Source organism: Malaya genurostris, chromosome 3 (genome assembly GCF_030247185.1).
Source record: "Malaya genurostris strain Urasoe2022 chromosome 3, Malgen_1.1, whole genome shotgun sequence".
NCBI lineage: Eukaryota > Metazoa > Arthropoda > Insecta > Diptera > Culicidae > Malaya > Malaya genurostris.
In genome coordinates, this window is record NC_080572.1 from 18,440,113 (window position 1) to 18,467,166 (window position 27,054).

At 36.7% G+C, this 27,054-nt stretch overlaps 1 protein-coding gene across 1 annotated transcript; it reads right to left on the bottom strand.

The window, feature by feature from the left end:
- Nucleotides 1-2,658: 2,658 nt before the first annotated feature.
- Nucleotides 2,659-13,911, bottom strand: LOC131437508 (venom serine protease-like). Its single transcript, XM_058606905.1, has 5 exons — nucleotides 13,658-13,911; nucleotides 3,734-3,952; nucleotides 3,566-3,668; nucleotides 3,061-3,512; nucleotides 2,659-2,983 (listed from the first exon to the last, which is right to left on the bottom strand). The coding sequence occupies exons 1-5, from the start codon at nucleotides 13,880-13,882 to the stop codon at nucleotides 2,804-2,806; spliced, it is 1,179 nt and encodes a 392-aa protein (XP_058462888.1). The 5' UTR covers nucleotides 13,883-13,911; the 3' UTR covers nucleotides 2,659-2,803.
- Nucleotides 13,912-27,054: the final 13,143 nt, after the last annotated feature.

The window sequence follows — 27,054 nt, forward strand, 5'->3', positions numbered from 1 at the left end:
TTACACATGCAATTAACACATACATATACATCTACACATGCACTCAAACATACTCACACACATACATACATACATACATGTACTCCACAAGGAAACATCGTAACATTGAGCTACTGTTTCTATTCTAATAGATTCTGACTAGAGTTAATGTACCAATAATCATCTCATTAGTAGTGTCACCATGTTATTTTAGCGATTACTCGACTTTCAATTAATGCATTGTGATCAAATCGAATACAATATCTTTGCTTCGGATTTGTGAAGCACTACCGCAGAAAAAGTAGTTCGAAAATTGTTCAATACTGTTGTTATAGCGACGCGAAAACTTGAAGCGAATGCTTCTAATTTCATCTTACTTTTGAAGTCAATCTATCGAACAGAGACAACAGATCTCACTCTAACTAATGGCTTTCGTATATGAGATGACTAATGGAGCTGAGATAAATTAAGGTACCGTTACCCTACTTTCATCTTTACTATTGGTCGATCGTTAGTCCTGAGCTGAAAAGGTGGCCTTCATTACCGTTCTTGCATACACTTCCTCTTACACTTCACTCACAGATCATCTCACCCATCAGGCCTCACATGAAAACGACACAACCTTACAAAATGAACTGGATGAACATCGTTTGACAGCTATCAGTGGTTTGCTCATTAGTTCAGTCTGTATTATTTTATTCTATTCTACATTATTCTATCTCATTCCACAGTATTCCATAGTACACTAACCACCAATAAACGTCAAATATGGACTACATTTACCGTTCGTGTGATGTCATCGTGTGAAACTCAATTAGGATACGTTCACTCCATTTAATTTTCACTTCACACTGGTAATAAGGGCCGGTAGTATGAAAATGAAACATGAAACAGAGCTCAGTTAAGCCCTATCGGCCTCTCCAAATCCTTTATGTTTAGAGCGTAATGCAATCAACATCTTATTCAAGTCGTTCCGTATTTCATTGATTAAATTTAATAAATTAATAAAGTGCGCGATAAAACAACTGTTAGAATTTCTTCACTGATCGCGAGCATTCATGGCCACGCTCTTCTGAAACCAACTCCTACATAGGTCGTTTGACTATTCTGATTTCGTGAGTGTATGAAATAAGATAATTTTTGAGTAGTACGAACTTCGCCGGGACAGTTGCAGGTACAGAAAAAATGGGAGCAAAATCAGAAAGTACAGGAACGAATTCAGAAACTACAGGAACAGGTACAGAAAGTACAGCAAAAGGTAAAGAAAGTGCAGAAGCAAATGCAGCAAAACAGTTCAAAGTTAAAAGGTTAAGAGCAGATGTTATTGAGGGAACAATTTTAACTGACAAATTCAAAGGTGAAGGGTGTATATTCCACGTATTCCGATGATACATCATTCGAATGCAAACGTCAGTTTCCCATCTGTTAGGCTTTTCTGTTACCTTCAATAAATCTCAAGGGCTCAAGGTTAGGAGTTTATGTCGTGAATTTCGAGTTTTTATATGAAAAATTTTATGTTGCCTGTAAAAGTGTCAGCAATTCATCGGTTTTTATATATTTTTATCGATAATAGAGAAACAATAAAATGTTGTTTATCACAGAATAGCTGTGGTCCGCGATATAACATTAAAATTTATTGAAAGTAGTTTTTATTTGTTTACATTTAATCTAATATTATTGCGCTACGAAGTATGCAGGGGTCAGCTAGTATATATATATATATATATATATATATATATATATATATATATATATATATACATATATATATATATATATATATATATATATATATATATATATATATATATATATATATATATATATATATATATATATATATATATATATATATATATATAATAAGCAGAACTAGCGAGCTCCCCAGCTCCCGAAGCTTGTATTTTAGAAGTTCAATTTTAAATTAGTATCAATGATAACTTAAATATTTAATCTATCTGTTTCATTCATCTATGTGTCAGTTATTTCTCTCTCACACGTGTTCCAATCACGTATCCTATAGTAACTATCTGAACCTTATATAGGAGCATTAAAAAATCAATACTCAGCTATAAGTGAAAATTCACGCATTTTAAACAAACAAGGCCCACATCTGTATCGAATAAGGTATTATGTTCAAATCAACTCAGACCAAATGATGCGTAATTCCTCGCGTAATTCCTCGCGTAATTCCTCGCGTAATTCCTCGCGTAATGATCCTTAGACCAGTTTTTACTTGGTCAAACAAACACCAAACAAAGAATCAATACAATCTGTTTAGTATAAAGATGTGTGAGCTAGATTAACTGCTTCAAGGGGGATATGTGTTTCATAAAAAAATGCCATTATTGAACCATATCGACGACTTAAAATGTGTCTCTGAAACTACAAAAATAATTTTGATTATCAAAAGAAATGAAACTAGAAGAAGTACATATACTATCTGACCGAAACATTTTCGACAATTAAAACTGACGCGGACAAATTTAGCTCACCATCTTTTCTTACCTACAGCTAAACATATTAAACACACAACATAAATCACCTAGTCACGCGCTATTATAGAATAACAACAAACCAATAAATATGTTATTCTCAAATATCTTGATAAACATAAACGGTTTCTACGTAGTTTATCACAAACTGTATATATTAATCAATACAAAAACAAAACACATTACAAGAATTCAAATTATTTCGCTACAAATATACCTCGATTTCACCCGAAGCACATATAATGATTGATCACACACACACCATTGGTGAACCATATACGCCAAATCTCGAACGAACCCAAATCGTCAATTGTGAACAGCAATCCTCATCACTGAAAGCAGTAGAACGTGTCGGGACTGTTGACCATAATCCAGTCCAAATACTCGGTGACCCTGGTGTTAACACTGGGATTTGCTGTAGCACAAGCAAACCCGTAGCTTACGATGCCAATCTCGTAAACCAACCCGCGTCCTGGCTCAATGTAGAACAGTGGCCCTCCGGAGTCAGACTAGATATATTCATCCAAAAAAGGGGAAAAAATGAAACACCGAATAAACGCGGTTAAATCTATATTTTATTGCTTACTTGGCACGTGTCCTTCATTGGGTTATAGGTGCACATCTTCTGATTCGAAATGGTGGTATTCAACCGTGATGAGCAAACTTTATTGCCGATAACATTCAGGGCGACCTTGTTGAGTGCTGTAGCTTGTGGTCCACCGAAATCCAGATCTCCCCAGCCACATGCCACCACCACAGAACCGTCGAAGTTGTTACCACGGAATTTCCACGGTAGACAAACTGGACCAACACCGGCATTGTACTGTACCTGTTGAAGTGTTCGGAGCATAGCTATATCGTTGGATACAGGGTTCATAGTGAATCCAGGATGTGTCAGAACTTGTGCCAGAACGTACGGTTGAGCATATATTGTGTCCGCCCCCGTGGTCAGGTTATGATCGCCAAGCAGCAGAACCGTGTCGTCAACAGTACGATGTACCAAACAGTGAGCTGCTGTAAGAGCGTGAAAATCTGAAACTGTGAGAAACACGGCTTGGTAACAATTCAAATCTATAATTTTTCGGCAATACTTATTACAGCACCACACATGACAGTTCTTGTTTTGACATCGATCAACGCAGCCATCATTGGAAACTCGTTCACCATTGTTTGAACACCATTTACAATTCTCATCTAAATAATTCGTATTATATTAGCAAACAATTCCGTACTGTTAAATCTAATCGAATCTAGCTTACGGTTTTTTTCTTGCCACATGAACAGTTTTGAGGCATAATCGACATTTTGCAAAGAAATTTTCCACCTCGACTACTTGGAACTGATCGCAGCTGTACATAGAGCTGTTCAGCAATTGATTTATGTTGAATCACTCCAGCTCCACAGTAGGTGAATGCATCTTGCAAATCTTCTCGTCCTGCCAGCGATATCGAAAAGGAGTCCATCTTACAGTTGGTACTCTAGAACAGGAAGTGTTGGATGCAATGTTTCTGGAAGCTTTTTTGCAAATAGTTCAAATTTGCATCAGAATCGTGTGAAACTTAGACAATTATTTCAATCCCAAAGGTAAGTAAAAAAAATAATGCTTCACTACCATTTTTATTAGTTCTGGAGTGCTTCCACAAAACTGTGCAAAACATACTTGCATTACTGTAGCATACAAGTTTAAAAATAAGTGTCCATAAGAGCTAGCTGATACGTCTGGAGCTCCGCTGCAAGCTAATTGCTCCTTGGAGATTATACCTTTTCTAAGGTGTACTACACTCAAGACTTTTTACTGCCGAGATAGGTTCGCGTAAAAAAACGCATAACTACGAAAATTCGCATAAAAAACCGCATGACTTTAGAAACTGGCTAGGAATAAACCCATAAATTTGAAAATTCGCCAAAAACAAAATGAAAAACCACGAAATTTTTTCTTGCCGCATGTCTTAAAAATACATGGAACATTGAATTCTGGTGTTATCTAAAAGATGATAGTTACTGCATTATAAATCTCGAATCATTCTCTTGATGGAGCCCTTCAGTGATCGCACAGTGCAAACGTACATAGAATCTGCACATTTCTTCCGTTTTTCCAGCATTTGCTGGGTGCCCTTGATTGCCACACAGCCGCTGCATTGAAGATTACCAGTATTTTTCGATTCAATGAAATTCCGGGCAATTTAGAGTATTCATTAGCTGGTGGACAAAACGATCTTGTAAGCAGCATATCACTCAAGAATCTCATTTTCAGAGCATTTTTTTTAAGACTCGGAAAATCCTCCGAATCTTTTAGCCATTTTTGTCCTACAGATAGATAAAAAAAATTTTAAAGGTCTGTATGTTTTTGGTTTAGGCAAATTGCTAAAAATTTCCATCGCAAATTTCCTAAAACCATCCGCGCACATCGTTCTTGGACGATGGCCTTAAGACGATTGATAGAGACAGAAAATATTTTTTAGTACTAGTACTTAGATTTCAGTTTGATTAAAAATAAAATTGGATTTTCCCATAGAAATTAAGCTTCAAAACTATAAAGTCAGGGCACGCTTTCAAATTTAAAGCACAAAATACCAAATATCTACAGTTCAATTAAATTTTTTTTCTTACTCGAATATTTGAATTTATTGAAAATTTTCTGTCATAAGAGGTTATATTCATCCCACCTTTACCATAGTTTCGAAATATTGAATGAATTAAATTTGAAGCAGTGAACTTCACACTCTGACACACACAACGTTCTCTGACGTACCAACGGGCAGCATTCAGTTCTTTACTCTTTTCTTTCCCAATCGAAGCTTCTTAGTTTTTCCACCGTCAGTTGATCTCTTGAAATAACAAAATATCTCTTTCAAAAGTGTGAGAACGGCCTTCAAATGAGGTTCATGTAAACATTTGAATTGATTCAAGGTAATAGAGGAAAGACAAATTAAATAGCTGAAATATCATTTACAGAATATATATAAGTTAATTGTTTCCTCCTTCAGTTTATATTTTTCATACTTTACTCCATTTATAATTCTATTCATTTGAACTTGCTCACTACCAAGAGCGAAGGCAATGAAGCAGCTAGACTACTTGGCACTTGAAACTGAGCAAGCAAAACTTCAAATGACTAGGTACGATTATTCAACTGACGATGAATTCTTGGAGCTTCACTTGAAAATGGCAGCAAAAGTCAAATGAATTAGTAGGAATATGCTGACGGTCAGTGGCTATAAATTTTATTTTCATCTTATAATATTCGAGTGAAAATGAAATTTTACCGCACTGGGCAGAACTAAGATAAAAACCTGTTTTAATCCACCTAGTGGTTTAATAATGCCTTTCTCATATTAACCATTCTATCATACATAATACCGCGGTATTCTTCAAAATAACTTTCTTCGATTCTTGAAGGAATAACCGAAATCGCTTTGTTTGACCATCTACTGATAATGAATACCGATTGGAGCAGTTTTGATGTCGATTTAGAATTTTTTTAAGTGTTTTGTTTCGCCCCTTTAAGTGATGGTATATAAGATTTTTAACACCAAAACCGGAAGTCTGATCCAGATAAAATTCAGAAGTCATAAGACCATTTATCCAAGTTTTAGTTTTAAAATCGGTCACGCCATCTTTGAGAACCGCTAGTACGCTTTTTTCCATGTTTACATATTTTGCCCCATAACTCCGAAACCGAACCTATCAATTCGTAATTCCGGAACCGAAAGTCGTATTCAGATAAAATTCGGTAAGATTAAATGGGGTAATAAGATCTTTTATTTGAACCTACATTTGTGAAAATTGGATGAGCAGTCTCTGAAAAAAACGATGAAACATTTTTAGTTCTTTTTCCACATTTTACCCCGTAACTCTCGAATCGGAAGTGGGATCCAAATGAAATTCAATAGCAACCTATGGGACCTTTTGTACCTTTTTTCCCGTTACTCCCGAACCGAAAGTCCGAACCGGGTAAAATTCAATAGCAACCTGACCACAAGACCTTTCATTTGAATCTGAGTTTGTGAAAATCGATCCAGCCATCTCCGAAGAAATCAAGTGCACATTTTTGTTATATTTTTGGTTATTCTGGATCCCAGTTCACAATTCTGCATTAGAAGTAGTCAAAATACTAAGAAATGCGAGTTTCATCATGTTCTCAGATATGGCTAGATTGAATTTTTCAAATCAAAGATCCCATAAAAGGTTTTTGCTTTCAATCCGACTGATTCAGGAATGTAAACATTTTCATACGGTAATATAAATGACAGTGGATAAAGTGCGGAATTTGCAACTCGTACACCTTATTAATTGATGATCTAACATACTCATTTCGACCTTACCCGTTCCGGACCCAACAATTGGGAAAATGGTTAAATTTTTTTTTTTTTTGAATAACTATTTATTGGAATATGAGTTAAAATCAAATTATTATTATTTAAATTGGGTGTTCAGCCACAAGTGGTGACTTTTCAGCCCTATTATATATATATGATTTGGTTATTACCATGAGGACATTATTTGCTTCCGAAATTCTGAGATTTTTGTGTAGGGAAAATTCTAAACCTACTTGTATTGTGTAATGGGGAAAGAGAACTTATATACTAACTTACTAACTAATACAGAGAGCGAATCGATTCAATTGAAGATTGCATCGATTTTTGTCGGAATTTGCTTATAATATTATGTGACATTACATCTAATGGTTCTATATTTGTGAGTCTGTGTAACTCATTTATACTAAACCAGGGAGGACGCTTCAGAATCATTTTCAGAATTTTATTCTGAATCCTTTGAAGCGTTTTCTTCCTGGTGGAACAACAACTTGACCAAATTGGTACTGCATAAAGCATGGCTGGTCTGAAAATTTGTTTATAAATTAACAATTTGTTTTTTAGACAGAGCTTAAAATTTCTGTTTATAAGAGGATATAAACATTTAATATATTTATTACACTTTGCCTGGAAACCTTCAATGTGATCCTTGAAAGTGAGTTTTTTGTCATACGTTAAACCTAAGTATTTAGCTTGATCAGACCATGTCAATTCCAAGCCATTCAATTTGAGAATGTGATTATTGTTTGGTTCAATAAAAGAAGCTCTTGGCTTATGAGAAAAGATAATTAATTGCGTTTTTGCTGCATTTGGTTTAATTTTTCATTTTGACAGATAATCACTGAAAATATTTAAACTTCTTTGTAGGCGACTGCAGATCACTCTTAGATTTCTACCTGTGGCTAACAGACTTGTGTCGTCACAGAATAGCGATTTCTGACAACCAACGTAGATTTGGAAGATCAGAAGTGAAAATATTATACAAGATTGGAGCTACGCTCGAACCTTGCGAAACACTGGCTCGTACGGGTCGGGCAATTCAGATTTACAATTCTGATAGCTAACCTGAAGAGTACGATCAGTTAAATAATTTTGAATCATTTTGATCAAATAAATAGGAAACTGGAAATCAGACATTTTTGCTATTAAACCTTTGTGCCAAACACTGTCGAATGCTTTTTCTATGTCTAGAAGAGCATCTCCAGTGGATAACACAGAAGATTTATTTGCTTTTATCATGTTCGTTACTCTGAAAAGTTGATGAGTAGTTGAATGTTCATGACGAAATATAAACTGCTCTGGTAAAAAAAAATTGAATTCTCATTTAGATGAGACATCATTCTCAACAAGATAATTTTTCAAAAAGTTTACTGATAGAAGAAAGTAAGCTAATTGGTCGATAACTTGATATTTCTGCTAGATTTTTATCAGGTTTCAGGATAGGAATTACTTTGGCGCTTTTCCATCTTTTTGGGAAGTAAGCTAATGAAAAACACTTTTTGAAAATTTTAACCAGGAGTCTCAAGGCAACATCTGGAAGATTTTTAATAAGAATATTAAAAATTCCATCATTACCAGGAGCCTTCATGTTTTTAAGTTTCCTAATAATTGATTTAATTTCTTCAAAATTCGTCTCAATAATGTCATCTTGTGATAGCACTTGGGCTGAAATATGATCATATTTCACTGAGACTTCAGGACTCACAACGTTCAAATTAAAATTGTGTACACTCTCGAACTGCTGAGCAAGTTTTTGAGCCTTTTCGTCATTTGTAAGAAGTATTTGATTTCCTTCCTTGAGAGCAGGAATTGGTTTCTGAGGTTTCTTAAGAACCTTAGAAAGGTTTAGAATATGGTTTAATTTGTTCAACTTCTTTAGCGAAATTTTCATTTCGCAAAAGAGTAAATCAATGTTTAATTTCTTTTTGTAAATCCTTAACTATGTTTTTCATAGCAGGATCACGAGAACGTTGATATTGTCGTCGACGAACATTCTTCAACCGAATGAGCAGTTGAAGATTGTCATCGATGATAGGAGAATTTAATTTAGTTTGAGCTTAGTTTCATGGTCCACATGATTTTCAATGTGAGATCTGTAATCCAACCAATTAGCTCTATGATAGTTGAATATAGAACTAATTGGATTAATTATAGCTTCGTTGGAAAGTCTGAATGTTACTGGAAGATGATCTGAGTCAAAGTCAGCATGTGTAATTGGTTCACTACAAATGTGACTTTGATCTGTTAGAACCAGATCAATTGTAGACGGGTTTTTCACGGAAGAGAAACAAGTCGGATTACTAGGGTAAAGAACTGTAAAGTAACCAGCTGAGAGTTGATTATGAAGTATTTTACCAGTACTGTTATTTTGCCTACAATTCCACTGGACATGCTTAGCATTTAAGTCCCCTATTACGAAAAATTTCGATCGATATCTTGTAAGTTTTTGCAAATCGTCTTTAAAGAAATTTAATTGTTCGCCGGTGCATTGGAATGGCAAGTATGCTCCAGCGATGAAATAAATTCCATGAATGGTTTCAACTTCGATTCCCAAGCTTTCAATAACTTTAGTATTGAAAGAAGGTAAAATTCGATGTTAAATTTGCCGTTGGACAAAAATGGCAACTCCACCACCCATTCCAGTAAACCTATCAAAACGATGAACCACATATCGTGGATTACTTTTCAATTTGACATTTAGTTTAAGAAAAGTTTCTGTCACAATGGCAATATGGATTTTGTGAACTTCGAGAAAATTATAAAATTCATCTTCACTCGATTTCAAAGATCGAGCATTCCAATTTAAAATATTCAAATAATTATTTAACATCACTGTTAAATTTTAAATTCATTATAATATTATTTGCAAATTGCCATCCGATTTGAAATGCTTCAAAAAGTGATGAAGTCGAATTCATTTGGATGCTCATGTGAAAAAGTTGATCTTGTAGGTAGACCATTTTATTTTCAGTTATTTCGCCTAAATCGACTTCATTTAAAGAAGCGATTTGTAGGTAGACTTAGAAGAAGATGATTTGGCCGGTCTACCTATTAATAAATTGTTTTCGTTAGAAGATGAACTGCAAGGCGGTCTTGTGTTTTGATTATTTACATTAGAAGAAATAGGTGATAGATTTCTACCTAATATACCAGCATAACTGACATTAGAAGAAGATGATGACGAGGTCGATCTACCTGTCAATAAATTATTTTCGTTAGAAGACGAATTGGCAGGCGTACCTGTTTTTTGTTTTAAATTCGAAGAAATAAGTGCCTTAAAAGAATTAGGCGTGGCATTTGTAACGGTTTTTTGATTTTCAGGTATGTTCTGTAAATTTAAGGTCGTTGATTTGACTTGTTGTCTAAACGAACGAGCGTTTAATTTTTTTTCTCTGACAGGACATTTCAAATAATTGGATTTATGATTTCCATCGCAATTTGAGCATGTAAATTTATCAGTGATTTCATTCACTGGACAAACGTTTTTCGAATGCGATTTACCACAATTCAAACACCGTATATCCACATGACAATTTTTGGTTCCATGACCGAAGCCTTGGCAACGACGACATTGCGTTAAGTTTGCAATACGATTATGCCGTTTATAATGTTCCCAATGAATTTTAATGTGGGAAATGAAACGTACTTTTTCTAAAGTTTTCAATTTGTTTACATCATTTCGATTGAAGTGCATTAGGTAAAGTTCATGGGAAATTCCAGAGCGTGGTTTAGAAGTACCATTCGCTCTTTTTTTCATAAGTATTACTTGGGAAGGGGCAAAACCAAGCAATTCTTCTAGTTCATTTTTAATTTCATCAATACTTTGATCATTTGATAAGCCTTTCAAGACAGCCTTGAAGGGTCTGTCTGATTTTATATCATATGAATAAAATTTATGAAGTTTCTCGGACAAATATCGAATAAGACGTTCGTAATCTTCCAATCCATCAACCAAGACTCGACATTCTTCTCTTCGTTCAATTTGAAATGAGACTTTTACTTCCGGGAGAAAAGCTCAGCACGGAATGATTTGAAGTCGGAAATCATCACCGTCACTGGTGGCATAGATTGTTGTTTCTTCCCGGAACGACAAGCGTCCATTTTGGGAATTTTTGAAGAATTTTCTTCTATGTCGCTACAATCTGATTCAGGAATAATCTCCTAAATATTGTTAGACGGCATAGAATCAACGGAAGGGAATTCCGTCCGTTGTCTTTTATTTTTACATTCAGATTCTATAAGATCGTAAATGTTATTAGAAAAATGTTGAGTAACGGATTGTGATTTATTCCGTATTGAATTATTTTTAGCCTTAGGCTTGTTGCCTTTCCGGTTGGACGCAGGCATTTTTGAAATGAATGAAATTTTAAATTAAATTAACTAGGCTAAATTAGTCTTCGATTAGACTCCTAGCTAGCCTTAGAAAAGGCTGATTAATTTCTTAGTCACTCTAATATCACTCTTTGTATCACTTAGTCACTCTAATATCACTCTTTGTATAGCCTTGAGAAAGGCTAACTAATTGTTAGTCTTTAAAAAGACTGTTAGTGATTCAGGTAGCCTTGAAAAAGACTGAAGCCTTGAATCAATGAAACTCTAGGTAGCCAGAAAAAATTTCTAGGAGCCAAGAGCTATACGCGTGCGGTGCGAACGACTGTTCAACACCGACTAAATGGTTCAATATTATTTTAGTTTTATTTTACACTACGACTTCAGATATCATGAGATCATCAGAGCGTCATTATATATTTTCCTATGCAATATTGGCGAAGTTTTTAGTTTAAATTCAATCTACGAATTATAGCCTGTTGCACCGGAACGACCGGGACGGAACCATTCGGGACTATCCGGGACTTTTTTTTCCTCATCGGCGATGACTGAGCTGCCGGCGTATACATGTATTGGAATCCCGGATCCGGGATAAAATCCATTTGATTGCCACCGATATTCCTCGCCGAGTTTTTTCCAGTGCCGACGGAAAAAAACGTTGCTAACAATAAATTCTCAAAGTTAGGATTCGATCAGTGGCGTGACATGTGTCGACGAGTTAAGCCCGTATTCGCGCCAGTTGCGCTGCGGTACACTCCGCGCGTGCGGGTCGTGATTGAAAAGTTCACTGCTCCGAAAGCATTAATCTTTCCACTCTGAAACTTTGCCAAGAATGAGTTAAACCCCTAAGGCTTTTTTTTGAATTAAAAAGGAAAAAAATAGCCCTAAGTTTGTTTTTTTTTATTTGTTATTAATTTTTAACTCTTTTCATTAACTTAAGAGGTTGTTTTATGGAATCGCTTATTTAAAAGTTAAGGACGCACATTTCATGTTTTGTAAGAGTTTTCGTATTTTTAGATTTTACTGTATAGGCTGTTGAAAAAAGGCTCTTTTTTGTAAACGATTTTTTCAAAAAATCATATCTCGAAAATTCCACGTACCATATTGAAATAAAAAATACGTGTCGAATATTTTCGAGTTCTATCCCGAGTAAAAATAGTTAGATGAAAAAAAAAAATTTGGATGGCTGATTTTGCGTGGAATGCCCCATATGTTCATTATCCAAAGGAACTTTTTTTATGTATGATAAACACGCAAAAGCTAATGCACAACAAAGCAACATGCGTCTCCATGAAATAAATTATATCACTAATGTTAGCTAACACTTTGAATGCCTTAACTGCCCAATCTACATATCATATCTAAACCATATCGCTTTTGATTAGTTTGTACAAAATTTTGTTATTTACTACTAACGAAACCAGACTTCTATCAGCATTTGTAACGAAAATCCGTTTATCAAAAGGCATAAATCGGCTACTGTACCTGGAAACGGAACTCGACCTTCTGTTTCAACATAGGTATATAGTAGTCACACTCATACTGTTTCTAAGGCTGACAATAGAGTGAGGGCGATTTGTTTTTAATTTATGTTTGACGATTTACATGTATGTTTAATGTACATGCCAGAATAAACGCGACGACCAAAACATATAAATTTGTGAATTATTAACTACTTGCGAATCAAGCGAATCAATGATGCTATAAAAACTACATGAAATAAAAAAAACTTGTTTCGATCCACCTAGTGATGTAATGATGCCTTTCTCGTATCAATCATACTATCATATATAATACTGTGGCATTCTTCAAAATAATTTTCTTCGATTCTTAAAAGAATAACCAAAATCGGTTTGTTTGACCGTCTACTGATAAAAACTATCAATTGGAGAAGATTGAGGTCGATTTGGACAACTTTTTACGGTTTTTCGCCCCTTTTCAGTTATGGTATAAAATGTTTAACACACTTTACCCTATATTTCCGGATTCGGAAGTCGGATCCGGATGCAATTCAGGAATTACGTATGGGACCACAGGACCTTTCATTTGAACCTACGTTTGAAAAAATTGGTCGCGCCATCTATGAGAAAAATTAGAACACATAATTTCTTTTTTTTTGCACATTTTACCCCATAACTCCGGAACTGGATGTCGGATCCAAATAATATTCAGGAGTTTTGTATGGTTTTGCGGTCACCTTTCATTTGAATCTAAGTCTGTGAAAATCAGTTCAGCCATCGTCGAGAAAAGTTAGTGCAAAAAACGTTACATACACACATTAGCACATATCCACACAGACATTTTGCGAACTCTACGAACTGAGTCGAATGGTATATGACACTCGGCCATACGGGCCTCGGTTCAAAGGTCGGATTCCACAGTGATTGCATAACCTTTCTATATGAGAAAGCAAAAATTGAATAAAATCATTTTGAAATCTATCTGTTTTCAGCTAGCAACCAAATGGCCCAATTCACAAATTGATACCACTGATCACAACTACATTCATAGCACAATGTCTTCGGGAAATTAACTTACTCGAGGAATCTGAAAGTCTTCGCATGTGAAATTGATTCTATATCCGAAGGGCGCATTCACTCGAAAAGAACACACAATGTTCGGTGAATAAAGCAGCGGATATCCTGGCGAAGTAAAATAGTAATCTGAACCGAATTTCATGTCCAGCGAGTAGAAGCACTGTCCGGTGACCGTCACAAGCCTGCCTTCAAATAATAGAATCAAACAAATTATCGTAAACCACATTGCTCCAAGCGAACTATTCCTTCTCTATGTCAAAATTAACATACTGAAATCACCACTGCTGCGAAGCTAACTTAAATAGTCACAACGCCTGTAAATTGAAAGCGGAATAGCTCGTTTGAAATGCATTGTAATATCTACTGATAAATTGAAAAGGGAAGCATAAAATTTCGTTCCCGAAAAGCAAACTTTACTTATATCGAAACTCCTATTTCCAGCAACCGGTTATTGCCTCCATCAGCAAGGCAATTTAGCGCTCAGTAAATATAACTGCATGCCCGTTTAGCCGAAAATTTAATTTTCAACAGTTCAATAACCGGTGTGGTTTGCGTTATCGCTTGTATTCAAATGTATCTCTCTAACAGTGCAATATCCTGCAACAAACGAGCGTTGTGGTTGTGCTAAATTTCGATTAGAATCTGATTGGCTAATCAAACGATGCTTTCTGAAAGTTCTCAACTATCACATCTCAACCGGTTGCTATAGGCTATCGACTAGTTTGTTGCTCACATAGAGTATGTGAAGGGACGTGTGTTCGGTTGTGTGCTAGCGAGTGTCCGCGTAGGTTGCATAATGATAGGAGGCAAACGATTATTGCTAGGCAGTTGTGATACTAATAACAATTGTCGATGTTCTAATGTACGGCTCATATCAGGTTTTGACTTTCTTTTCGGCAACTTTAGATTTAATTGGTGAAATTTCAATAGATCGACCCAATGTTGTACGGTGTTACGATCAAAAATTGGTCAAACAACTATGTGTGTGAATATTTACTCTAACTTTCAATTCGTCAAATGCAAATTGTCTGGCATTTATATGTGCTTGGGCACCACCTGGACGTTTTTTACGATAAACCACTATTTGTTCTTATTTTCCGCAATGGTAAGATGCTAAATCGATCCAACAAAAGAACGAAATAATTGTGTGGCTTGATGAAACGGCAACAAAGTTTTTCCATGCTTTCTTGCACATAAATGAGTCGGTTGCGACGTAAATATAGTTCATCAAGCCACAGGAACAGATGCCCTGCAATTAAATATTTCTTAGCGAACATAAACTGCTTAATGTGTTTAAAATCGTTGCCTTTCTTTTTGCCTGGAGCCGTAAAATATTCCTATCCCGAAAGCTGCTCAAAGTTGACAAAGGGTACATTATCTATAGGATAATCAAACGCTATCAAACTTCGCCAACATCTTTATCTAAAGCTGCCGCTATCGTAGTCAGGCAGACTTGTTTTACTTATCGTCACTTACTTGCACAAGTGTAAACGACACTACCATCATACATTGCATATAATTGCATATTGCAGGCATTCGATTTTCCCCAATGTAATCTTCTTGGCTGACGACAAACGTTTCTTGAACACTTTTATTACGTTGTTGATAGAACATTTGGACACCGTAAAAAATTTCGCTGACTTGGCGTACAAGTACTTCTGATAGCCATTTTCACAACTGGAGGGCGATGCCAGAATAAAACAGTAAACATGATACAACGCATTCACATCTTTAAAATGAGAGGTGTGCAAGTTTGTTAATGTACGATAAAACAGCGAATGTGTCAATTTGAAGTTGATCATTTTTTTATCTTAAGATCCCTAGAACTAGAAAGGTAAAACAGTGACATATTCTAACGATTTACTAATACACATACGTTACAAAAACATCCTTAGCAATCAAATGTTTTATAGTATCGGGACAAATAAACTTTGTTGCTGCCTAAAATACAAGAGAAATTTCCTAATACTTTAGAACAAGCTGTGCATGAACTCTGTCGCTACTTAAAAATACTCGTGAAACATTAGGCAACTTGAAAGTAGAGAAAAAGTACAGAGTTGTGTGCGTGACACGACCGAACATAATGACATCAGAATTGCAATTTTGAAACTCAATCATCAACAGATTTAAATTTGAAAAATAGGCAAATAATTATAAAACAATAACGTTACCAATATATCATCATCAACTGCATTCAAGAAGTATTTATAACAATATTCATTGTCATTTAGGGGTTAGTCTATGTTTGTGCTTTGGGCACATAACCGTTTTTACTGTACTTTACGTTTCGTCTTAAAAATATTCATTGCTTTTTTTACGAAATTCGGTTTCCGTTCGTAAATAAAGATTTCTGTTCACGACCGCGCTGGTCAATCACAATCGGTGAAAGTCATGAAAGATTTGGGATCCCACGGTAATTGCAGCAATCCAGCTTGTCACCCTTTTTGACACACGATTCCTTCCATCCATTTTTCCGGTAAAATCTCGTCCTCCCAGATCTTGGTAACGACCCAGTGCAGTGCTTTCATTACCACCTGGGACCGACAGTCTATCCGCGCCGCCACTTTCGTATTCCGCCACATAGCCATTGAGGTGCTCGTGGAAATACTGCCGCCACCTCTCGATCACCTCACAGTCGTTCGTGAGAAGATTCCCGTTGGTGTCCTTGCACATATAGGCCTGTGGCACATGGCCTCTGCGCAAACAGTTCACTTTCTCGTAGAACTTCCTTGTGTCATTAGCACGGAACAGCTGTTCCATCGCTTCGCGATCTCGGTCTTCCTGTTGACGCTTTTTTCTACGGGATACCTAGTTTAATCTGTTCCGCGCCTGTCTGTATCGCTCCTCGATTGCTCTTCGTCCGGTGTTGCAGCTTGCTCGTCCAAGCTGCATTCTTCTCGGTCACTAACTGTTCACATTCGTCGTCGAACCAGTCGTTCCTTACGTTCGGAGCCGCCGTGCCTCTCTCCAGCCATCTTCAAGAGTAGCTGCACCAAGCTGCTCTTCCGTTGGTAGTGCCACTGCCAACTGCTGCGCGTAATCTTGAGTTACTCTAGCTTACCGGAGCCGCGCGATGTTAAAGTACGAGGTTCGGTTTCGACGTTTGGTAGCCACCGTCGAAAGTTTTGAGCGCATGAATACAGCAACCAAGTAGTAGTCCGAATCTATATTCGTACTGCGGTAGGTGCGGACTTATAAAAATTTTCCGTCGATCAAAACGTGGTCGATTTGGTTTTCGGTCTGTTGGTCTGGTGATCTCCAGGTAGCTTTGTGGATATCCTTGCGGGGAAAGAAGCTGCTTCTGACTACCATTCCTCAGGAGGCCGCAAAGTTGACACATCGTTGGCCGTTGTTATTCGATGCGGCATGCAGGCTGTTCGGCCCGATTACCGGTCGGTACATTGCCTCCCTTCCTACCTGGGAATTCATGTCACCGATGACAATTTTTACGTCTCTGCGTGGGCAGCCGTCATAGGCTTGTTCCAGCTGCACGTAGAACGCTTCTTTCTCGTCATCGGGTCTCCCTTTATGTGGGCAGTGCACGTTAATGATGCTGTAATTGAAAAAAAACGGCCTTTAAGGTGAAATGTAGTGGAATGCGCTTTTCGCATTTTCGATCAATTATTCAAAAACTAGACCGATTTCCGAAAAACTTAAAACACTTAAGTTTTCGCAATTAAATTTATCACAACTAAGTATTCTCAGAAATTTGAAATTTTGCTTTGCCGAGCCGTAATTGGTTTTTGAAATGTATAAACGGTTACTGTTCCGTTCCACGGGGATGGTTTTAGAACTGAAAAGTATTGTTTGTAGCAGAATTTCACAAAGAATCTGAAATGCAACTCAAAATTATATAACTTTAGCCAAAACAACCTAAATTAGAAAAAGTTTACATAAACTTTTCCGCATTTTTTTATTGCTTGCGCGCTGCTGTTTCGTATTAACATGGTGTGAGAAAAGCACGGTTGGCACGGTGGTTTTCGTAAGCGAAAATTATTACGATTACGCTAACATAGCTAGTGACATGAAGAAGAATAACAATATAACCACTTTCTACTTATTCGAAGATGACAATGAAAGTCAATTAGAATTGAATATATTGGCGGTAATTCCAGTCCAGTAATTTATTTTAACAGTGTTTTATTCGATAAAGAAATTCGACCGCGCTCTATCATGCGTGTCAAGGGAATACTTTTACACAACTTTCCTCTCAACGGCGTGAAGGGTTAGGTGTCAAAGATACCGAAAATACTTGAATATTTTCTTGTCTTCAATCGTTCTTCTGAAGGGAGAACCCATGCTTGCTACTAAACTCAGGCATATACATGGAAAGCAAGTTAGTCAATACATATGCATAACAGATCGGCTGAAAAGTTCGTATCGTTTCTATGAGAGGGCGCCATTAGAATTAAATCCATACCATTTTCAGTTAGTACCAACCTTCAAAAGATACGTGTATAAATTTGACAGCTGTCTGATTATTAGTTTGTGAGATATTGCATTTTGAGTGAAGCTACTTTTGTTATTGTAAAAAAAATGGAAAAAAAGGAATTTCGTGTGTTGATGAAACACTACTTTTTGATGAAAAAAGTGCCGCCGATACCAAAAAATGGCTTGATGAGTGTTATCCAGACTCTGCACCGGGCGAAGCAACAATTTGTAATTGGTTTGCAAAATTTCGTACTGGTCATATGAGCACCGAAGACGATGAACGCAGTGGACGTTCAAAAGAGGCTGTTACCGATGAAAACGTGAAAAAAATCCACAAAATGATTTTCAATGACCGTAAAGTGAAGTTGATCGAGATAGCTGACACCCTAAAGATATCAAAGGAACGTGTTGGACATATTATTCACGAATATTTGGATATGAGAAAGCTTTGTGCAAAATGGGTGCCGCGTGAGCTCACAATCGATCAAAAACAACAACGAATTGATGATTCTGAGCAGTGTTTGGAGCTGTTATATCGAAATAAAACCGTTTTTTCGTCGATATATAACAATGGACGAAACATGGCTCCATCACTTCACTCCGGAGTCCAATCGACAGTCAGCTGAGTGGACTGCACGCGATGAACCGAACCCAAAGCGTGGAAAGACTCAATAATCGGCCGGTGAGGTTATGGCGTCTGTATTTTGGGATTCGCATGGTATAATTTTCATCGACTACCTTGAAAAGGGAAAAACCATCAACAGTGACTATTATATAGCGTTATTAGAGCGTTTGAAGGACGAAATTTAAAAAAAAACGGCCTCATTTGAAGAAGAAAAAAGTTTTGTTTCATCAAGACAATGCACCGTGTCACAAGTCGATGAAAACCATGCTGAAATTGAACGAATTGGGCTTCGAATTGCTCCCTCATCTACCGTATTCTCCAGATTTGGCCCCTAGTGACTTTTTCCTGTTCTCAGACCTCAAGAGAATGCTCGCTGATAAAAAATTTAGAAGCAATGAAGAGGTAATCGCTGAAACTGAGGCCTATTTTGAGGCAAAGGACAAATCGTACTACAAAAATGGTATCGAAAAGTTGGAAGATCGCTATAATCGCTGTATCGCCTCTGATGGCAATTATGTTGAATAATAAAAACGAATTCTGGCAAAAAAATGTGTGTTTCTATTAAACGATACGAACTTTTCAGCCGAACTGTTATAACCTCATGTTAGTCAATCATAATTACTCATGATTCATAGTTCTAGTGTAATCAACGATTGAATTAGGATATATTCAAAGTGTGAAATTACGAATCAATGGGCCGTATGAATAAAACGTAGCATGCTTGAATTTCGGTGATAAATGCTACGTGTGGATCACGTTCCTGTCAAAAAATGATGCAAACTGTAGTATTTACTACAAGTTTTCGGTAGGTAGCTCTAGAGGTTGCTACTCGTGTGTTTGCTGATAAATTGAAGTACAGAAATTAAAGAAGTGGCATTTTTACAGATGTAAGTACGTTTCTTGCTTTGTGCATGCTTATGCCAGCTTTTCCGGCTCTGTGTCGATACGGTATGCAGTAAATGCTTAAATTCGGAAGTAGCATTAACTACATGTTTGAACTTGTTTTTTATTCATACCAAACCGCGTTATACTCTGTGGACTTTGTTTTTAAGAAGATACTACAAACAACAGACTTTACTACATTTTATTCATACGCCCCAATGAGTCACTTTTACAAGCCAACAAAATTAGTGATAAGCCCACTGCGCTCAATGACTGAAAATATTGCTGGTTCCTATGTGTAGGTTTTTCTTGTTATGCTTTGTGCGACGATTCGATCAACTCAAGCGGATAAAATTTTGCGCGCATTTTTTCAGACTACATTTCACCTTAATCCTCAACTTACACATCCTAGCGTTGATCGGCACCCAATAACTCGCTGACGCATCTTGCCCAGCACTATAAAGCCTGTTCCCAGCTCGTTCGTTGTGCCACAGCTTTGGTAGAAGGTAGCCGCTCGATGTCCGCTTTTCCACTCTATGCATGCCGATTGTTCCGGGTCGTATTCTCTCCTGTATTATTCATAATAAATACTTTACGGGCGGCTTATTAGGCCTACGGCAATCCCCTGTATTGCTGGAGGATCATCGTGCTTGCTCTGTTTAACGCCTCAACTAGCACTAGGACGAACCCGTTGGTGGGGTTGCCAACTTGGATTTAGCTGAACGTGATGCAGCATTTCATACTCAGCCTAATTCAGTTCGGCTTCCATCATGTCTGGTAGTCCTTGAAGTACAACCTTCATGGGTTTGTTTTTAAAACTTTTATTTGACACCCGGTCCCATATAGTGAAGAGTGAGGCATTTTTAATGCCAATAGTTCCAAGTGGATATGGATAGCAAACTCTCTCGCTACTGAAAAACTCAACAAAGTTCTCTAGAAGTTGCTTAAAGTTTGTTCAGATGCGTCGCGTAAACTTTTGCATGTATATAATTGCTTAAATGAAGTTTGCTTTGAGCACTATTCATAAACTTTGTAAGCTTGCTTTTCTTACTCTTTCAGTCGTTGGCCTCGCGGCTGTCTGCTGTATATAGGAAGCGACTCCATTCAAGTCGATTTATGGCTACTCGCCGTCAACTTCGCCAGCTTTGAAGCGTCCGCAGGTCGTCTTCAACTTGATCGATCGATCTTGTCGGCTGTGCGGATCTTCTTTCAATACCAGTCGGATCATTGTCGAGGAATATTTTGACCGGATTGTTCTCCGACATTCTAGCAACATGCATATACAAAATAAATGTATTTTATTTAATGTAATTTATAATAGCGAATCTCTTGATAAAAACAGTGTTTAGATTAACTAATGAATACCAACATACTAATATAATATTCGAAATGCATTAGGTTTAAAGTACTATGTATTGTGGATGCATATAGAGAAAAACTTCTGTATATTGCCTATGAAATAAACGTACACGGAACCACCCGCGATCCCATTTCAACCAGAATATTAGTTGATTTTCTGAATTCGATTGGTTAAAATTTGGTACAACTAATCGATTGTTGTTTTAACTAAACTGTCATTTTTGTTTTTCGATTAGCAGAAACAATGGTTGAAACAACTAATTTAACTGTTTGAAAAAAAATGCTGTCAATTAGTGAGGACACATACCTTTCAATTTCAACAAATATTTTAGTTGAAATAACTGGTGTTGTTATTGAAACAAAATTCTGTTAGTTGAAAAATAAATCGGTTTTATTTGTTTTAGACATTGCAAATAGATGAATCAACTCGAACAATGTTATTGATTTGCGAAAATAATCAAAATATACTTACTGATACACGTCATGATCTATTTGAAATAAGTTCGGAATGTTCATGATGTTATTCATGAAATAAATATCGTTGTTAAAATATAAACAGTATTTTATATTGATATGTAATATCATTAGGGCAGGGAAAACCGCCGATCACTGCTGATTTCAAGTGATCTTAACCAAGGAATAAATTATCATTACGAAATCAGAACTGATCTGATCTCTAAGTGATTTTGATTTTTGTATGATCATGATCGTGTCAAGTCGAGATCAGTAAAGATCTAAATTTGAAAAAAATACTTCCGATTCGATCGGAAATGATTGATGTAGAAAAACGTTTTTAATCAGCAAAAGTGCCCGGAGTGGCGAGTAAAATAGCGAAATTATTAAATTTACCTAAAATGAGTATTGAAAGATAATGCCTTCAAACGGTTGAACTTAAGTTATGCACTGATAATTTTAGTCAATTTATATGAGCTTGGGTTGATGCCGCTGGGAATTAGAATTTTGCGACGGCAATTCAAACGCGCCATTCAATTGCAGCGCGTTCTGTGTGTTTGAAACCCTTCGCTCCTGTTACTTTTATAAATTAAATTCATGTCAAAATGCGTTTTATTGCTAATGCATGAACATCATCATCGGTATCAAACAGCTGGAAGTAAAACAGTCTGCTGGAAGTAAATCAATGATCGAATTTGAAGCATAAAATTTTTGAGCATACCTGAAAGATTACGAGATGATCATTCATTGACATTTTCTAGTTTGTCACCAAATCTTTTTGATCTTAAACAAGGTTAACTTTATCACAACACCGCTGTTAGATAAACACATGATAACAAGATTTCTCAAATTGAATGAACACAATTTCACCAAACGCTTTAACTATCGATGTTGTTTTCATTGATATTTTGAAGCGACGCGAACAGATTTCAACTAAAAAAGTTGTTGATTTTGCATTGCGATTATTGTTTTGCTTTCAACTATCTCCGGCATTTGACAGCATTCCAAACAATATATTTTTCAACTACTTGAATATATGCAAATCAAAAGCCATATTGATTAAATCAAAAAGAAATTAGTTAAATCAACTATCGCAAAAATCAAAAACTGCGATATCGCAATTTTATGATCGAAGGGTTCTCCGTGTATTTACGAAAAAAATGACTAAAAGTAAGTATTTTTTTCAAACATGTTTGAAATGTTCATACCCTTTCTGTAGTAAAACTGGAAAAACTCCATACTTTCCTAGAGATTCTCAACTCTCAACTGCTCATTTGACCGATTCACACTAGGCCGTGACGTATCCGGAACGTGTCGGAATTTATTTGTAAAATATTCTCATCATACCGTGCACTTTCCGTGTCGCTGCCGTTGTTACTTGTAACATACACAATCGTTGCATTTGATGTTTTTATGTTCTTCACGAAAATGGCACATTTTTCCAACGAAGAATTGGCCGTAATTTCAATTGCTCTGAATGACGAAGATTATAAGCAGTTTAAAAACGAAAAAAAAAAGAAAGAAGATTTGGATGCACGAACTTTGGCGAAAAAGAGCAGTTGAGGGTGAATTCACCACCTTATAAAAGCAGCTTGTGAATAACGAGATCAAGGAATATTTCCGAATGTCAGAAGCCTGTTTCAACTCGATGTTGAGTAAAATTCATCCATGTCTTAAAGAGCACGACACTACATTCCGATTAGCAGTGAATCTCCGAGAGAGGCTGGCAGTTACTGCTAAAAATTTTATAACGATCAAAGAGATGGCTTATAGTGGATGTCGGTTCATGATTTCAGATATTTAGCAACAGAAGACATGTGGAAGAAGATTGCTAACGATTTTGTGGAATTTCCCGCTGTGTCTTGCAGCCTTGGATGGTAAGCATGTGACAATTCAAGTACCTGTCAATAGTAACTTTGAGTCAACGCATGCTTTCACCGTGTTTCGGACGTGTGTCGATACAGACACGGGCACGACACGGTCTAATGAGAGTATTCACATGGAGCTGCATTGCAGTTCCGTTCCGGATACGTCACGGCCTAGTGTGAATAGCGCTTCAATCGTCACAATTCTTAAAGCAAGGGTCCAAGAATCGTAACTACCCGAAAAAGTCTAAGGAACAGCTATCGATGATGGCTCCATACATCTTGGAAAGGGAGTGTTAAAAAATAGTGAAGTACATCACCTTCATCAGACAAGCACTCACCATCTGAAGTTCTTAAGAAACCGACATTAAAGTCTTTAGATTTCAAAAATAACTTATTTAATCTGCTAGACTCGTTAAAACTAGAGACATTTGTGCAAAGGCTTTTCCAACTTTTCTGCGTCGGTGGTTCCAAGCTCTTCTGCATAGTTTCCTTAGTCTAGCAAGTTCAGCATTCCAAGGAGTTCCTCTAGTAGCTCGCACACTCCGAAGTGGACAAGCCTCTTCATATGCAGCAACTATGAGTGGGTTTGTCTCGTCGACAACATTTTCCAAATCAATTGGGGTTTTAATTGTTGGGTGGTACTCGTAAAATCTAGTCGCCAAGCTTTCTTCATAGAGGTCCCAGTTTGTAGATTTGGGATTACGATATGTGACAATATCAAATTTAACTTTTGAATGATCAAAAAAGATGTACTTATGATCATATAACGAAGGCTCGAGCTCATCGAAGATGAGCCAATTTATCATCTCATGCGCAATTCTATCAGAGCAGAGAGTTATGTCCAAAACCTCCTGTCTTCCAGATCTCGCAAAAGTTGGACGATTTCCTGCATTGACTATGTGCAGGTTTGTACTGCTCACAAATTCCATCATATCAGAGCCTCTCAAATTTATACCTGTGCTGCCCCAAATGATATGGTGAGCATTTATGTCACTGCCGATTATAAGCGGTAAATCACTTTTGCAGCAATATGATATAACCTTTAAATATGCCGAACAATAGACATATTTCCTGTCTATGCCATCAATAGTCATACCAACTGTGACATCACAAATATCCCGATTTGTGAGCTCCGATATGAGAGAAACATCGAGAGCACTATTTGCAAGTATGCATTTCACGTGAATTAGTCATGCCGTTCTGGTTGAAGGCAACGAAGACTGGGTTTAATAACTTTCCAACGTAGAAGTTTCCCTTTTGGAAATATGGTACTTGAACCAAAGCTATAGAAGCTTTTCCTTCTTGCAGAAGTCTGGATAGATTCATAGTTGCTGTACGTTTATGCTGGAGATTGATTTGTGCTACTCTAACCATTATTAAATAAAGTAATGAACACTACATCTCCAGCACTTATCGTCATCGGCACGGAAATACACCTTGACTTGGGACTTCCTATTTTCTTGGTAGAAAATAATTCCGCCGGATGCCACACGGCTTACCTGTTTGGTGGACTTATACCACCGGTACAGGTGGACCGTAGCGTTATTCTTAGCCAGTTGTTACCTACACACATTCATTCACACAAAAAAAAACACATTTTGTGATCTCGACAAACTGAGTCGAATGATATATAACACTGTGCCCTCCGGGCTTTGGTTGTAAAGTCGGTTTTCACAGCGATTGCGTTAAAAGGTTGTGGCCTTTCTCTATGAGAAAGGCAAAAAGAAAACTCAATTATTCGTGTAAACCAAACTGTGCTGTATGTCAACATAAACCTACCAAATCAATTGGTTACCAGGTGGATAATTGAAAACAGCAGACGGGCTAATGAGTTTTCGAAAGTTGTTTTTTTTCAATTACCATTATTTTTGCAGACCCAATTGGCAATTTTTGAGTAATTTGATACCAGTGGTTAAAACGTTTTTGACATGCTTGGTTTTCGTATGATATGTATCGTGCAAAGGTGAACGAGGATTCGGCAAAACGTGGAACAGTACGAAACGAGTGTCAACATTGCCGAGCATAACCTTGATTATTTGTTGAACTCATCTCATGTTAAGACTCAAGAACTATTTTAAAAAATCTGACCGCCCGACCACTTATTTCTTTTTCATGAGCCGAGTACCCATGGTAGGAGTAGAAGGAAATGCTTACTGCTAGTTTCCCGAAACGCTGCCTTTTGCAGTTGTCAGTAAACAGTCATTCAGTACTAGAATTATTTTTTTTTACAAGCTGAAAAATACTTTTACGCACTCTCTCATCACAACAACTTGGGCTCGAGCCTAGATTCCCCGATACCATCTTTCGATATTACTTCAAGGGTGGCTCATATTGATCATATAATCACTAGGGTACTAAAAAGGGTTATCTTTAATTTTGTAAACGATAATTTTAGCACATTAGGAAAGTTTTTCATGCAAAATTTGAGCTAAATAGGATATAGGTAAGTGGTGCCACCCGGTGGTCAAAGTTTGAAAATTTTCGATCTTGCAAAATCACCAAAAATATGGCGTAGAATTGATATTTCAGCTCTCCAACAAATGGCTGATCACATAGTTTACTGGAAACGAACCGCAAACAGTGATCAATTTGAATCTAAATAAATATATAACAGTTTGTTATTCTACAGTAAGTACTTCCAATAGTAATTGTGAATAAAATAACTGGCAAGACAAAACATTTCATTTATATTTTAATTTTCAATTTATGTTCTCGCTTAATTTTACGGGTCTTCAGACGTCCATATATTTACGGATATCCCAAGTGGGCGGTTCAATACATAGGGCGCTGGTCTTACAAGACAGTTCTCGAGCCCCGATCTGGAAGAATTCTTTGTGTCAGTAGGGTCGTAGCAGCAGCCATTAAATGGTTCTGTACGCTTTGAATCAGCTGCGAAATCTGTTGAAACAGAGGGTCAAATTTTACAAACGGAATGTAATAATACCAAGGCTTTTCTTTATTTTACCGACATACGTAAAAGTGATTTCTCGCTGTCCCGCGTATTTTTCTACAAATCCCTCGGTTAGCATTGGGAACGACCAATTTTCTGCTAGATTCCAATTATTGTACAGAAATTAGGCGATTGTTTACCGGACGTTCAATCATACACCAGTGATTTCACAGTACTCAGTAAATAACAATGCTATTAATGTCATGATCGTCGATTGTACGTACTAGAAATAATAATACTGTATGAATAATAAAAAAATCTGTTTTAATCCACCTAGTGGATGCCTTTCTTATGTCCATCGTACTATCGTATGTAATACTGTGGTAGTCTTCAAAACAATTTTCTTCGATCCTTGAAACAATAATAATTTGTTTCACCCCTTTAAGTGATGGTATCAAATTTTCAAGATATTTTACCCTATAGTTCCAGAACCGATAGTCGAATCAGGATGAAATTCAGGAATTCCTCATAGGACAACGAGACCTTTCATTTGTGAAAAATCGTTCAAACAATCTCTAAGAACAGTGAGTGAGATCCATTTGAGAAAAATATCACCATTTCCGGTACATCCGGAATCGGTAACCGGAAACCAGTATAGCCGGAATCGGTTTGTTTGGCCTTCTACAGATAACAACTATCGGATGGAGTAGTTTTAAGGCCAGTTTAAAATGTTTACGTTTTTTGTTTCGCACCTTCAAGTGATGGTATAAAACTTTTAACACATTTTACCCTATAATTGCGGAACCGGACGTTGGATGTGGATGAAATTTTGTATGGGTCTATAAGACCATTCATTTGAATTTAAGATAGTAGAAATAGCTTCAGCCATC